This window comes from Scyliorhinus canicula, chromosome 2 (genome assembly GCF_902713615.1).
Source record: "Scyliorhinus canicula chromosome 2, sScyCan1.1, whole genome shotgun sequence".
Taxonomy (NCBI): Eukaryota; Metazoa; Chordata; class Chondrichthyes; order Carcharhiniformes; family Scyliorhinidae; genus Scyliorhinus; species Scyliorhinus canicula.
In genome coordinates this window covers 100,042,847-100,059,315 of record NC_052147.1, presented here as the reverse complement: position 1 = coordinate 100,059,315, position 16,469 = coordinate 100,042,847, and the positions used below count along the sequence as shown (strand labels likewise).

The window sequence follows — 16,469 nt, the reverse complement described above, 5'->3', positions numbered from 1 at the left end:
GTTAGTCAGTTCTGTATCCATTCTTCTGCTGTCACTTTTATTCTATGGGCATCAATTTGCTAACTAGCCTCAGGTTGTTACTTTATCAGACCTTTCAAAGTCAATGTAGATAACATCTGCAGCACTGCCCGAATCCACCCTTTCTGCTACAGGATCAAAAAACGTAATCAAGTTAGTAAAACACATTTTGCCCTTGACTAATCCATGCTGTCTCACTTTCATTAGTTCATGCTTACCCAAGTGGCAGCTATTTTTACGTAGAATACAAAGCAGAGGAAAAGTTTGCTTGCCTAACCGATTCATATTATTTTCCCTGAATGGTTGTTTATAAAAGTTCCAAAAGATTTTTGTTGCCGGATTCATCCTCTTTTCTAAAAAGGAGTATTAGCATTTTCAATCCTCCAGTCCACTGGCATCACCCCTGTAGTTAAGGAAGATTAGAACAATGAGGCCAAAGCCTCTGCAATGTTTACCCTTACTTCTCTCAGCACCAACGATACATCCTATCCAGACTGGTTGACTTACCCATATTAAGTACGACCAGCTTTTCTCATACGACCTCTACCTTTAGCCCATCCAGTATCTCGACACTCATTTGCTACAGTTTTGACAAACTCCCCTTCCTTGGTAAACACCAATTTAGAGTACTCATTTAATACATTAGCCACACCTTTTGCCTTCAGTAGAACTCCATTTCGGTCCCCATTTATCCCCACCACTCTTTTGGCGACACTTTCACCCTGAACAAGCCTAAGGCAAACATTGAGATTCCCATTTATGTTGGCCACCAAACTATTTTTGGTACTGTCACTTTGATGATCTTATTTCCTTTTTTCTTGCCCTCTGTATTTTTTGTATTTAACTGGATTCCTCCTTGTTATCCCAAAAGTGTAAACACATGCTCTACATGTGGGACCCCTTCATAATTTTGACGACCTCCATTAGGAAGGTGGGGGTATGGGAAGAGATGAATTAGTTGGTTGCATCATCGATTTGAGATCAGCAAGAGGTCTGTGCGCAACGGATCACGGTAGCAGGGAACCACAACGACTTCAGAAAGAATTAAATCATCAACTCACCATTTCAACTGCCCCACATAGGAGTACGTCTAGATTATCCACAGTCAAGGTCTTTCTAATGCGTTGGATAGTATTGTTATGGGCCAGAGTTTAGAGAACACCAAAATGTATCATGGAGTTCACCTGACCCACAACTTTTAATAAATTGTGGTACGGGGAGCACACGGTCCAATCTATAGGTGTGGTGCAACAGAGCTTTACAGTATTTTTAAATTAAACAATGTTTATTTATGAAACCAGTTAATACTTTATAAACCCACAGTAAACATCTTAACAACTATCAACACCAATAAATCCCCAAAGAATATAGTACTCGATAGATAACCCTTAATAAATTCCTAAACAACATCCGGAAGACAAAAGACCCTTTTTAACACAGAGATCAGGTTTTAAATTCACTATTGAGAGCAGTCAGCCCTTTGAAATCACCAAATTGATTTGGAGACAGTCTTTAGTTTGCAGAGAGAGATGCAATGCAGCTCCTTGCTGTGACTGCAACTATCCAGCTCTCAAAACGAAACTAACCACACCCTGTAGCAAACAGCCTAAAACTAAAGTAAAGCAGACTGACAGCCCAGCTCCATCCACTCTGACATCACTGCAGATCTCTAATAAACATCCTTTCTTAAAGGTGCAACCAGTACAGCTATTTTATAAATACCCATTTCTTAAAGGTACTCCCACAATAGTATCGGAACGAGCAGCCTTAGACTGTCCGTCCAGACATTTTGTAATGTATTGCAGTGCTCCTTTTTGCAAGTGATAGTTTGGTCAGGCTCACTTTGTGATCCAGTATGATCTATTCGCCAATATGAATTAGGAGCACAGAAATAGAAAATAGATCACACAGCCACTTCAGTCTGCTCTCATGGCTGATCTGTAACTTAAATTTACTCACCCACCTTATTTCATAACATTTAACACCTTTCCCTGCTAAAACTGATCAATTTAAGTCTTGTGATTTTCAATGGTCCCCACCCACCCCCAACAACGTGCGACAGCTTTTTTGGGGGGCGGGGGGGGGGAAAGAGGAGAAAGAGTTCCAGATTTCTGTTACCTCTTACGTGAAGTGCCTGGAACTAAACGTAGTACTCCCAACATGGGGTCCATTCAGAGCTCTGCGAAGCTGAATTTATTCCAGCTCTCTGAAGATAAAGGTTAACATTGCATTAGCCTTTTTAATGTCTTATCCCTGTCCATTAGCTTTTAGTGCTTTCTGTCCAGTAACTGCTAAATCTCTCTTCTCTTCCGCAGTTACTAGGTTCTCACCATTTAGAAAATATATTTTCCTTCAATCCAAAGTGAATGTCATCATACTTGCCAACAATGAACTCCACCTGCCACCGTTTTGGCACATTACCCATCAATGTCCCTTTGCAACTTCCTAACTTGGTGTTGCCAGCAAATTTGGACTGTATGGTTCTCTATTTTTTCATCCAAGTCATTGATAATTCACTTAGACAAATTATGGGTGAAAAATGAGACATGGTTGCAGTTGCCACATGTATACCTCAAGAAGGGATGTAAAAAGCTACTGGGCGCAATTCTCTGCCCCCCACGCCGGGTGGGAGAATTGCGGGAGGGCCTCCCGACATTTTTCACGTCCTCCCGCTATTCTCCCCCCCCCCCCCACAACGCCCGAACCACGCCACGAATCGCCGCTCAACGTTTTTTACGGCGAGCGGCGATTCTCCGAGGCCGATGGGCCGAGCGGCCGGGCCTTCACGCCCGTTTCAACACGGCAGTAAACACACCTGCTCGCTGCCGTCGTGAAACAGGCGCCTGATGCCCGTTTGGGGCATCTAGAGGCACGGGAGCACCACGACTGTGCTCGGGAGGGGACAGGCCCACGATCGGTGCCCACCGATTGTCGGGCCAGCGTCCAAAACAGACGCACTCTTTCCCCTCCGCCGCCCGGCAAGATCAAGCCGCCACGTCTTGCCAGGAGGCTGAGGAGAAAGACGGCAACTGCGCATGCGCGGGTTGGCGTTGTCCAACCTGCGACTGCGCGGCTGACGTCATCGGCCGCGTCAGCCGCCGTGACGCTTGACGTGCGGCCTTGACGACCGTCGTCAAGGCCGCGCCGCCGTGACGCACGGGGCCGCGCTCCTAGCCCCGCCCGGGGGGGGAGAATCGGCCCCGGAAGTGGCCGTGAAGGCTTCAATCTCGATACTGTCCTTTGGGAATGTGCTCTATAGCGATGAAGAGCACATTCGCCTTTCTTATTCTGCATCAATTTGCCAATGCAGGTTAAGTGTTTTGGTATTCCCATTGTTCCGAGAAACTCGTCTTCCAGATAAAACATTAAACCAAGAGCCCATATGCTCTCTCAGGAGGTTGCAAAAGATTCCATTACACAATGCGAAGATCAGAGCAACTCTTCACTGATGTCCTGGCCAATATTTGCCCCTCAGCTAACATCACCAAAACATTATCTGTTGACTCATCTCACAGTTTTTTGTGGGATCTTGCTGTGTACTTCATTGGTTGCAAAGCGCATTGAGACATCTTGGGGACGTGGAAGACTCTAAATGAATGCCACCACCCTCCAAGTTGGAGTTTGCACTAAAACCTGCACTCCATATCGGGTGAACACAAATCCGAACTGTGTGGTAAACTCAGTAGATTGAATTGGTGACTTTTTTCAAATTTAGAGTACCCGATTATTTTTTTCCAATCAAGGGGCAATTTAGTGTGGCCAATCAAACTAATCTGCACATCTTTAGGTTGTGGGGTTGAAACCCACACAGACATGGGAAAATGTACAAATTCCCCACAGACAGTGATCAGGGGCTGGGATCGAACCCGGATCCTCAGCGCCATCGGCAGCAGTGCCGCTCTAGAATTGGTCACTTTTAAACAGAGGATGAATTTCCACGAGTTATAGGAGTGTGGTCGAACAAAGTAAAACAGGCCACCAACAGTTGAGTGGGGATGCACAACTTTCCAGGATCGGACGTGTGAAGGGTTTGATCCGGGGACTTGGTGCTGGAGGAACGTTAGGAGAAAATGGCATTTGACCCAAACTGGTACTTCAGAAGAATCAGGTGGGAGATTCAAAAAGTTACCTGGAGTTGAAGTGGGCCTGCAGTTCAGCAGCAGACCCTGCACTGTTAGTAATATTGATCAGCAGGCAGACCAACACCTCGGCTCTCTGCAAGTAAAAACTGTGCAATAGATCTTCTCCCTTTGGCTGAGAGATAAGACCCGGTAGTGTCTGAAGCATCTTCGTCAGTGCAGGATAGAAATCCCTGGAAGACAAACAGAAATGAGCCACATCATAGATTAATAGAATTTATAGTGCAGATGGAGGCCATTCAGCCCATCAAGTCTGTACCAGGCCTTGGAAAGAACACCCTACCCAAGCCAATCCACCTAACCTGCACATCTTTGGACTGAGGGAGGAAACCGGAGCACACGGAGGAAACCCAAGCACACACGGGGAGAATGTGCAGACTCCACACAGACAGTGACCTAAGCCTGGAATCGAACCTGGGACCCTGGAGCTGTGAAGCAACTGTGCTAACCACTATGCTACCTTGCTGCCATGATGGGGGATAGTTCCTCTTCCCTCAAATGAGCCAAAAGACGTTCAGTGCAGAAACTATTTGGAGGCAATTTAAAGTACATTTTTACTGATTTCTCCTCAGGGCCATTCTAAACCCAATACGTTCCTTGCAGTTCTCAGAACTTGTAACCTTTGGATCGTTGCCTTGTTGCCACTCTCACAACCCTGTCCCCACACAAAAGAAAACATAGAGCCTTTGAGCCTATGTCAGCTGGGTCACAGCACATTCTCTGTGAATTAGAAGGTTCAAGACCCATTCCAAAGATTTTAATACAAAATCGAATAGGAGAAAAGGAGCCCTTCCCCAATGTCCTGGCTGACACTTACCATAGAATCCCTCCAGTGCAGGGGTTCCCAGAACCAATATCACTAAAACAGATTTTCTGATGATTACATTGCCTTTCGCAGGGCCTTGCTGTGCACAAACACTTAAAACACTTTGGGTGTCCCAATGATCATAAAAGGTGCAAATATATGGAAATGACAGGCCAGAAAATAAACAGTTGGCCCATTAAGCCTTGAGCATAATTACTACACCTTTTCCCCCTTCTCTCCCCACTTCATCACCCTCAATTCTGGCTGCATGTAATCCCAGAAGTCAAAAACATTGGAAAATAACCGACTCCCTACATTGTATACCATCAAAAATATTCATCAATCCCCAAATGTACCTGGACCTGCACCTCAAATCAAGTGCCATACTTGCCCCGACTTTACCAATCTTCCTCCTTTGCCATACCCACCCACTTATTCAGCATATGCAAATCCCTCCAATACATATTTTCACTCCAGCCCACGCGCATTCAGTATATACCAGATAAATGTACCAGATAAATGTACCAATCCTGCTCCCATCTCCTTTTCGTCTTGCACTTACTTGTACAGATCACATGTCTGTCCGTAGTTGGCCGCAATAGCCCATAACCGTAAAGCCTCAATGCTCAACACAAAGGCCTCCTGTCGCTCCAAGGGCAGATCACTAGGGTCCTCTGATACAAACCTCCCGATTCGTGCCTTCATATTGTATTTATTTAACTGTATAAAAATATACACAATAGCACAAATTATTTGTGTTATTAAGCTGTCTGTTCATTCATAACCCGACAAATACTGGGCTGATTCTCCGCCCCGCCACTTTTCAGCCTCAACCCGCCGACGGGATTCTCCGTTACGCCAGCCGGTCAATGGGGTTTCCCATTGTGGGTCAGCCCCACACCATCGGGAAACCCCCAGGCGCCGGCAAAATGGAGAATCCCGCCACTGTGTCTAACTTGCCCAGGTAGAAGTCCGTATAGTGCACAGGTATAAACTGCTCATTATAAACAGCTACTTCTCTCAATGGATTTTTTTCCCAATACTTAATGCTGATTTGGCAGAGAGGGGGGGGGGGGGGGGGGGGGGGGGGGGGGGGGGGGGGCAGAAGAGTCATCTCTGTGTTACCTCAATGAGAAATATCCTGCCTGGAAAAAAAAGACAATTTATCCACTGAAGGCACCCTATGTTAGCACTGAACATTCCCAGGGTAAGTACCGTAACAAAATAGATAAGAGCCTGTAGCTCACTCTACACTGCCCCATCAAGCACTCCCACACCTAACCTGTCGAGGTTTGACATAGAGTAAAACTCCCTCTGCATTATTCCTTACAATACACCCAATCCTGTACAATCATTCCTTCAAACACATCCAAATCCTGTATGATAGAAATAAGATATTGAGTTATTCTTTCTCTTCACCTTCCTAACTATATGCCTTAGCCCAAACCTTAGTTGAGCAAGACCTGCTATGATCTTCCAGTGGTCTTTTTAAGCAAGGCTGTCAATTTAGTGCTGAATTATGAACAGTTCTGTAAGTTTCTGAGTGTTATCAAAATACTGAAAGCCATCTCATGTGAAAATCTTTCGGTGACAAAAATAGAAAAGCAACAACAAAATCAAATTTAAGCTTAAAAGCCAAGAGTGAAGCTCAAAATGAATGACCAGAGATGCCAGGCCAAATAACCAGAGGTGGCTTCCTGATCAGGAAGTAGTTTAAATAAAAGCAACTGTGACCTAGGGATGAACTGACCCATGATAGGACTGACAGCATTTGAGTGTTACGATTAGACAACATATGCTGAACTCCCGTACCAGCCTCCCCGGACAGGCGCCGGAATGTGGCGACTAGGGGCTTTTCACAGTAACTTCATTGAAGCCTACTCGTGACAATAAGCAATTTTCATTTCATTTCATTTCAACTTCCATAACATCATGTTTTTCTGATTTTGTCATGTAGCTGAGAAACCTGTTCCTTGGTCAATAACAACTTGTAGTTATATTGTTCTATTTTTGTAATAAAAGGTCGATGATTGACCAACATCTCAAGTCAAGGCCCCAGTCTGCAAAGAATCATTGGAATTGAAATAAAATAAATTTCTGGAAGACAGCAAGACTTCCATAGCCTTGAAGTCGAGCGAAAGAATCAATAGTTTACCAGTAATTGTATTACAAAAACTTGTATTTGAGAGTGCATTTATCATATAAAAGATGCTTCACAGAAGCATTATAAAGCTAAATTTGACAATGAGCCACTTTAGGGACACAAGGGCAGGTGACCATAATCTTGGCCAAAGAGGTCAGTTTTAAGGAGTGTCTAAAGGAGTAAAGAGAGACAGAAAGGCTGAAAGAGAATTCCAGATAGTTATAGGTTAGTCTCATTTCAGATCTTGATAAATCACCAGTGTCTATGATACAAGATTAATTTACTAAACAGCATAGTGGTTAGCACTGTTGTCTCACAGGGCCAGGGACCCGGGTTCAATTCGGGCCTTGGGTGACTGTGTGTGGAGTTTGCACTTTCTCCCCGTGTCTGTATGGGTTTTTTCCTGGTGCTCCGATTTCCTCCCACAGTCCAAAGATGTGCAGGATAGGTGGCAGTGAGCCATCGGACTCGAAGCGTTAGCTCTTTTCTCTCCCTAGATGCTGCCTGACTTGCTGAGATTTTCCAGCATTTTCCCTTTCGTTGCAGGATAGGTGGATTGTCCCATACAAAATTGCCCCTTAATATCCAACGGTTAGGTGGGGTTACGCGGATAGAGCAGGGGTGTGGACCTAGGTGGCATGCTCTTTCAGAGGGTCGATGTAAACTTAATGGGCCGAATAGCCTCCTTCTGCACTGTAGGGATTCTATTAATGAGCTGATTCAGACCAGGCATCCCTGTGCTGTATTTTTCTTTGTTCTTTTTTTTAAACTTCAGAGATATTTTTTCAGAAATGTGAAGGATAGGAAGAGAAAATTCAGCGGATGTGGTTAACATGGAATTTGAAAGGACACTGTAATTAAGAGGGATGTTGTCATGTTGCTAGACAGATAGTTACACGAATAGACAGAGAGCAAAGAAAAGACTGAATAGAGGTAGAGGAAGGTTCGTCAGCTAGAAAGGTCTGAAAGGTATTCCTGGGTCTGTGCTGGGGCTATTCTTATAGCCAATAAAAAATAACAGAAGTGGATTTAGGAACTAAAGTTCAGTGTTGACATCTGTCCCTGACCTCGAATTGGCCAAGTATGGCAAACTGTGAGGAGGATTGTGAAAAACAAGAGGATGCAGATGGCTATGAGAGGTGCAGTTTAACATGAAAAAAATCACAGATGGCCTTTAACCGGAATAGACAGATGGATATATGGACACACATGTCAATAATTTAGTGGAGTTAATTATAAAAGACCATAAAACGACAAAGGAAATCTTGGTTTTGCATCCTAAAGCACAGAGTACAAAATAGGCTGGAGGATTGTACACTCTCATAAAGGATTAATGTAAAGAGGGCAGAGTGGATGCACCATTTATGAAATAAGCTAGTACTGGGGATTATGGTTATAAGAGTGTACAATCCTATTTGCCCTTGAACGGAGTGTCAGTTGAGAGTCAAACCACGTTGCGTGTAGGCCAGACCAGATAGGACAGCAGATTTCCCCTAAAGGATATCAGTGAACTAGATGGATCTTTACAACAATCAGCAATAGTTTCACGGCCATCATCAGATTTATAATTCCAGATTTTTATGCAATTCAAATTTCACCATCCGTTGTGGTGGGATTCAAACCTGGGTCCTCAGAGCATTAACCTGAGTCTCTGGATTACTGAGTCCAGTGACAATACCACTACGACACTGCCTCCCCACTCCTGTGAGGGAGACAAAAATGAGGAGCAATGTGATAGTCACTAATAAAACCAATTGGGAATTCAAAGAACAAAGAAAGAACAAGAATACAGCACAGGAACAGCCCTTTCCGCCCTTTAAGCCTGCGCCGACCATGGTACCCGCCTAAACCAAAACCGTATATCAGGAGAAACTTCTTTACCCAGAGAAGTTGGAATGTAGAACTCACTACCACAAGGAGTAGTTGGGCAAATAGGATTGAGATATTGAAGGGAAAGTTAAATAAGTACCTGAGGGAGAAAGAAGCAGAAGGTCATGTTCTTTGGGTTAGATGGAGAGAGATGGGAGCAGGTTCATGTGGTGAATAAACATGGCCAAAGTCCAATTGGGCCAAATGGCCTGTACATTCTATGTATTAATATAGGAAATACTGACAGGTTGGCCAAAGAAATGAAATGAGGGAGAGAAAATGTAATACTATCTCAAGAAGAATCGAAAAGAAGGTTCAAAATTGTTTTCACAGGAAGGGCAGTTATGAGGTGTTTGTTGCCATAAGCCCTAATTGACGCAAGGCCCACCAATAGTGGGCAACATGGTAGCATTGTGGATAGCATAATTGCTTCACAGCTCCAGGGTCCCAGGTTCGATTCCGGCTTGGGTCACTGTCTGTGCGGAGTCTGCACATCCTCCTCGTGTGTGCGTGGGTTTCCTCCGGGTGCTCCGGTTTCCTCCCAGTCCAAAGATGTGCAGGTTAGGTGGATTGGCGATGATAAATTGCCCTTAGTGTCCAAAATTGCCCTTAGTGTTGGGTGGGGTTACTGGGTTATGGGGATAGGGTGGAGGTGTTGACCTCGGGTAGGGTGCTCTTTCCAGGAGCCGGTGCAGACTCGATGGGCCTTAGTGTTATGGGGATAGGGTGGAGGTGTTGACCTTGGGTAGGGTGCTCTTTCCAGGAGCCGGTGCAGACTCGATGGGCCGAATGGCCTCTTTCTGCGCTGTAAATTCTATGATAATCTATGATAATTCCTCAATGAGACATCATTGCTTGCGAACGAGAAATATTAAGAGGTATGGCGAACAAACAAGCATGCAAGGATGAGATCACATGGACAAACACACCAGCGCAGATGCACAAAGTCTAACCCAAAAAACAACCATCGGCCTTGAAAGGATATCGCATGATAAGTCCCTTCATTTGGAGTGAAGTGCGGTGAATGAAGGAGTTAAGCTAAGGTGATCCTCACCAGAATAGCTGACATATTCCTTCCGGCAGATGCCAGGACGCGGATCAGTTTCATGGCGGCTGCAATTGGTACACCGTAAATACTGGTCATCAGCTCACCCACGCTCAGGGTCTGGATCTTCCAGGTGGTTGGAATAAACTCCGAAACGATAGTCTCCAACAGTCTTGGGCACCCCAGAATCTGGGTGAGCAAGAAAGACGAGATCAAGAGACTGAAAAAATGTATTTACGCAATGTTGCATGATAATCTAGAATATACTACCTGAAAGGGCCGTGGGAGCAGATTCAATACTTACTTTCAAGATATATATTGAAAAATGATTTGCAGGGCTGTAGTTTCCCCACAAGGGATGTGACAATTTGAACAGTTCTTTCAATGAGTTGGCATAGGCAGGATGAGCGGAATTGGCCTCCTTCACGTACTTGATTCTTCAAGGCAATTGACCGCATTCTTGGTTTCCTGGGTTTCCAACACATTCTTTTGCCCTTAATCCACAATGGCACTGAGCACCATCTGTGCTCAAAGCTCATCATCACAAAGCTCAAAATTCTCTCTCATCACCACCCAATTTTCTCTTCTATCCCTCCCCTCATTACACACAACATCCATATGCACCTCCAGCCATAATTTCAGACTTGGTTCAGTGGTAAATAAGATAAGAAAGGATGACGAGGAAACCATCAAGCAGACTCCACCATTCAATATGATCATGGCTGATCTGATTGTGACCTGAAAGTGTCCTGCCTGTCTTCCATAACCCTGGACTCCTTTGTAGATCAGAAATCTATCCAGCTTAGCCTTGAATATATTCAATGATACAACCATCACTGTTCTCTGTAGAAGAGAATTCCAAACACTAACGATCCTGAGAGCATTCCTCATCTCCATCTTAAATGGGAGATCCTATATTTTTAAACAATGCCCCTTAGTTCAAGGTTCTAACCCCCCCCCCCCCCCCCCCCCCACCAATGAGGGGAAGCATTCTCTCAGCATCTACCCTGTCAGCCATTCAGGATTTGATATGTTTCAATAAGATCACCTAAACTCCAATGAGTGTAGGCCCAACCATATCAACCTTCCCTCATAAGACAAAGCCTTCATCCCAGGAATCAGCCTTGTGAACTTTCTCTGAACTGCTCCCAATGCAAGTATATCCCTCCTCAAATAAGGAGACCAAAATTGCACACGGTATTTTAGGTGTGGTCTCACGAATGCCTTCTACAGTTGTAGCAAGTCTCCCCTACTTTATATTCCATCCACCTTGCAAAAAGGCTAATATTTCATTTGCCTCCTTCATTACTTGCTGTACCTGCATGCTATCTTTTTGATGCATGCACAAGGACAGCCAGATCCCTCTGCATCACAGCATTCTGTAGTCTCTCTCCATTTAAATAAAATGTTGCTTTCCTATTCTTCCTCCCAGAGTTGATAGCCTCATCACAACTATCAACTTTTGCTCACTAACTTAACCTATCTATTTCTCTTTGCAGGCCCTTTGTCTGCGCCACACAACTTGCTTGCCCACCTATCTTTGTTATCATTAGCAAATTTGGCTAGAATACAACCTGTACTTTCATCCAAGTCATTAATATAGATCGTAAATAGTTGAGGTTCTTCTCACCTCCGAGTCAGAAGATTGTGAGGTTCAATCTTCGCTCCAATCTGATACTCCAGTGTAGTACAGAGGGAGGGCTGCACTTTCACAGGTGCCGGCTTTCAGATGAGATCCAACATCCCACCTGCTGTCTATGGTGGACATAAAATATTCCAACGCACTATTTTGAAGAACTTCAGGGAAATTGACCCCAGTGTCCCATTCCATATTTATCCCTCAGCCAGCATCACTGAACTGATTATAGGATCATGTATGAAATTGCTCATTGCGGAATCTTGCTGTACACAAATTGGCTGCTGCAATTCCTACGTTACAACTTCAAAAGCTAATCATTGACTGTCAAATGCTCTGGGGCACCGTAAAGTTATAAAAGGCACTAGAAAAAGTGCAACCCCTTAATGGATGCTTTCAGAGCTGTTGACCAAAAATAACAATGAATAACAGTGAATAACAGTGAATGAAATACCTGATTACAAGCCTCAGAGGAGTGTCTTGCTATGCGAGTTAAGATCGTCAATATGTCAAGAATGACAGAGGGGACAGGTCGAACAACTTCAAGGATATAACGTAAACGGTGAAGTAATTTCATCTTCAGCAGGCCCTGAGGTGGGAAGAATACCGCACGAAAGTTATAGATTGGGGTTTGCAGATTCTGCTTTAAGCACAATAGGCAAAAAACACAGGTTAGGAAGTGGCTTTTCTCCCAGTGTTTCCACACACCTATTTGCACATCAGCAAACAAAAAATATGCCATAAACCAGCACAATCAAGGCAATGCCTTAAACAAAATTATTTTATTCCTTGATATATTTAAGAATGGTACCTACTGTCCGTGTGGAGTTTGCACATTCTCCCTGTGTTTGCGTGGGTTTCACTCCCACAACCCAAAGATGTGCAGGGTAGGTGGATGAATTTTATTAAAAAAGGTAAAGCATGTTAAATCAGTGTTAACCCATCAAATTTAAATTACTGGAAAATTATTTTCAAAAATATACACAACCATTGGTTACTATAGTTAGCTTCTAAGTCCAGATAAGGTGGCACAGTGGTTAGCACTGGCCTCAACAGCTCCAGGGTCCCAGGTTCGATTCCCGACTTGGGTGACTCTCTGTGTGGAGTTTGCACTTTCTCCTCGTGTCTGCGTGGGTTTCCTCCGGGTGCTCCGGTTTCCTCCCACAGTCCAAAGATGTGCAAGTTAGGTGGATTGGCCATGTTAAATTGCCCTTTAGTGTCCAAAAAGGTTAGGTGGAGTTACTGGGTTACGGAGAAAGGGTGGTGGTATGGGCTTAAGTAGGGTGCCCTTTCAGGGACCGGTGTAGACTCGATGGGCTGAATGGCCTCCTTCTGCACTGTAAATTCTATGATTCAATGACTCGACTAATACTTGCAATGGGCGGGATGTCTTATGAGGAAAGTTTGGACAGGCTAGGCTTGTATCAGCTGGAGTTTAGATGAGTAAGAGACAACTTGATTGAAACACGCAAGATCCTGATGGATCTTGATAGGGTGGATGTGGAGAGGATGTTTCCTCCTGTGGGAGCATCTAGAACTAGGGTTACTGTTTAAAAATAAGGCGGTATGGCTAATTTAAGACAGAAATAAAGAGAATTCTTTTCATTGAGGGTTGGGAGTCTTTGCTTCAACTGCCTTTTGAGGAAAAGAGCTCCAGAGTATTTAGAGCTCGAAAGATTATTGATTAACAAGGGGGTGAAAGGTTATCGGGGAAACCAGGAATATGGAGTTGAGGTTACAATCATATCAGCCATGATCCTATTGAATAGCGGAGCAGGCAAGAGGGGCCGAGTGGCTTATTCCTGCTCCTAATTCATACGTATGTGAATAGATCTAATTGTGCCTTTTCACCCAAAATGAACAGCTTACTTTTGAGAATATCCTCAAACAAGTACCATTAATGGAAACTTCCAGCTGCTTAGCCATATTCATGGGAGTAACAGTTTTTTAACTAGTGCAAAGGATTACAGAACCTGGCATTGCACTGAGCGTAATTTGGGTTTAAAATTCCCCAAAACTTTGCACCAGTTACACCAATTATGGCCAGGTTATGCTCAAAAAAATCAACATAGGCAAGTGGAAACGTCAGGGCAGGAAGATTAAAGAATTTACTATGGTAGATAGAAACTATTTCTTCGAGTGGGGAGCCTACAATAGAGGAGCACTTGCTTACAATTCAACCGAGACTGTTCATGGACTGAAGACAGGAAGCACTTGTTAATACGAAAGCTAATGGAAATCTGGAACTCTGTCCCCTAAAAAAGTTGAGGCTGGGGTATCAATGGATCTTTTAAAACGCGAGACTCAAGTTTTGAACACAAAATGCTGGAAATACTCAGTAGGTCTGGCAGCAATCCGTGGAGAAAGTACCGCAGTGCGCGTTTTCTCACCGCGCTGCACCCAGTGCCTATCCCGTGACGTAGGTTGCTTAGCAGGAGAGAAATGTGGGTTTTGTGCAGGGGGGTGAGCTGCGCAAGATACATCTGACCGCTCCGCCTGGCACGATCTGGATCGTGTCCAAATGAATCATTAAGTTAATTTAAATAGGCACAGCCCAGTCAAGGCCGCATCTCCCGGCTCCCAGTATTCATCGGCGAGGCCGCACGCCAGGCAAATTAGTACTGGTGTCCAGAAACTGAAAGCGGGTGTCATGGCCATGTCAGGAGGGAGGGGGGCTCAGAGGCCATTGGAACCCCTGGCTGGTTGGGGACAGGGCATAGGCAATGCCTGGCTGCCAGGCAGGTAGTGTCCAGCTGTTAGTGCCCAGGTGCCCAGCTGACAGTGCCCCCATCAACCCCATGGCAGGGTACACTCTGGGTGGGCGGGGGAGGGGGCAACGCAACGCCCCAATGCCACGAAGATGGATGAGTGTGTGGCCGGGTCACTCATGTCCGGGGGGGGGGGGGGGGGGATGCCATGCAGACATTGTGATTTGATGGGTTGGGAGAGGGTAGGTTTCCCCTCGGGGTGATGCCCATGTTTGAGAGAGAGAGAGGGGGGTGTTGCGATGTCAGTGGGTGGGGGACTTTGGAGTCCTCAACTTAACTTTGAGATCTCGGCACCCTTCAGATCTTCCTGGAATATTGGGTTCCCCACTGCAGAAAACAAACTCTAAGGGTGCGATCGAATGGCAGCATTAGGGGCTCAGAGATTGGTGATCTCTCGCTGCACTGAGGAGTTCTGGAAAGTGGAGCTCCTCAATGCGGAAACCAGGGCTCTGTGAGGCCTTGGCCTGTGTTCCCCACTGAGGCCCCCTATCTAACTGGGCACGCGTTAAATAGCAGGGTGTTTCTCGGTACTGTGGCGCCAGGAAACACATGGCTAAATGCGCTCCAGATGGGACTTTGTTCCCATTTAGTTAAATCGCACCATAAGTGTGGGATGCTTCAGTGAGAACCTCCCAAAGCTCCAAAAAACGATTAAGTGTGGATGAATACAGAGCTGGATTGCACCCAAATACCCAGCACATTCATTTTGTGGGAGAATTGTGCACAGTGGCCATAGTGAACGCTTCAGGTGGATGGACAGATGCTGCCTGACCAAGCCACTTAAGGAGATGTTTATGGGAGCTTGTTGTACGCAAACCCGCTGTGTGTGGTATTTCCTACATTACAACCGTTACTGTAAAAGAGCTTTTGGATATCCTGAGGTCATGAAAGAAGCTGCAGAAATACAAGTCTTTGTTTTGCTAATTCGAATACATAATATGCATAGGGCTGGAAATTACTCAAAGATTGAACCTGATGCCTGTGAGTTAGTCATTTGAAAGACCACCCAGACATTTCTCTCATCACAATCCGCCGGGAACATCAGCTCCTCACAGGCCTGCCTTTTCCCACAATCTGGTGACTTTTAAGAAATTATTCAGTACCATCTGAAATGCTCAAACATCTCTGTAAAGCAATGCAAGATGTTTAAAGGATATTACTTTCACAGCGTCAGCACGGGCAACATCCGGGTCAGCTTTCCTATCCTCCATGGTCTTGGCCTTCTCCTTCACCTCCGGCTGCTCCTCCTCAGCATCCTCTTCATCCTCATCCTCCTCCTCCACTTCATTAGGTCGAAGGGGAAACACAGATGCTCCCAAGTACCAGGAGAATGTCCTGTCCAAATATTCCTGCAGCGAATGGACTCATGTTTACTAGTAGCAACAGGGTCAGTCTCCATTCAGCACTAATTATTTTCATATCTATTTCCTCGATCACACATATTGTAGTTTAAACAAAAAAAATACACTGTAAAAGAGAACATGTGATGCTCATCGCTTTATATATTTTAAGGCTAAGGCTCTCTCCTGGTCTAGTAGGGGTGTGGCAGAGCACACAAGTGACTGCCATTTAAATGGAGGCCAGTTTAGCTCAGTAGGCTGGACAGCAAGTTTATGATGCAGTGCGAGGCCAATAGTGTGGGTTCAATTCCTGTACCAGCTGAGGGAATTAATGAAGGAACCATCTTCTCAATCTTGTCCCTCGTCTGAGGTGTGGCGATCCTCAGGTTAAATCACCACCAGTCAGCTCTCCCTTTTAAAAGGAGAAAGCAGCCTTTGGACATCTGGGACTACGATGACTTTATTTTTAAGTGACTGCCATTTAAATGGTTTACCCAAGGTAAATAATTAATTGTTATGGAGAAGCGCAAACTCGCATTTCAATAGAAATACTCAAAAATATATCAACTGCCTTTCTGATTCTGTTGAAAGGAGTCCGAGTCCACCATCACAAGCCTCTCTCGCATCCCCATTCCCTCCCCTCCTCCCAATTCATCATTGTACTAGCTCCTCCATCCTTTCCCTTTGCTCTTGTTCCACTCCAAAC

General features: G+C 44.9%; 1 protein-coding gene across 1 annotated transcript in view; it reads right to left on the bottom strand.

Moving 5' to 3' along the window:
• The window catches only part of rpap1 (RNA polymerase II associated protein 1), a 145,216-nt gene that overhangs the window by 24,003 nt on the left and 104,744 nt on the right, over window positions 1-16,469 (bottom strand). The window contains 5 exon segments of the mRNA XM_038790256.1: window positions 4,148-4,330; window positions 5,525-5,682; window positions 10,029-10,208; window positions 12,110-12,244; window positions 15,584-15,772. Coding sequence (XP_038646184.1) covers window positions 4,148-4,330; window positions 5,525-5,682; window positions 10,029-10,208; window positions 12,110-12,244; window positions 15,584-15,772 — 845 coding nt within the window.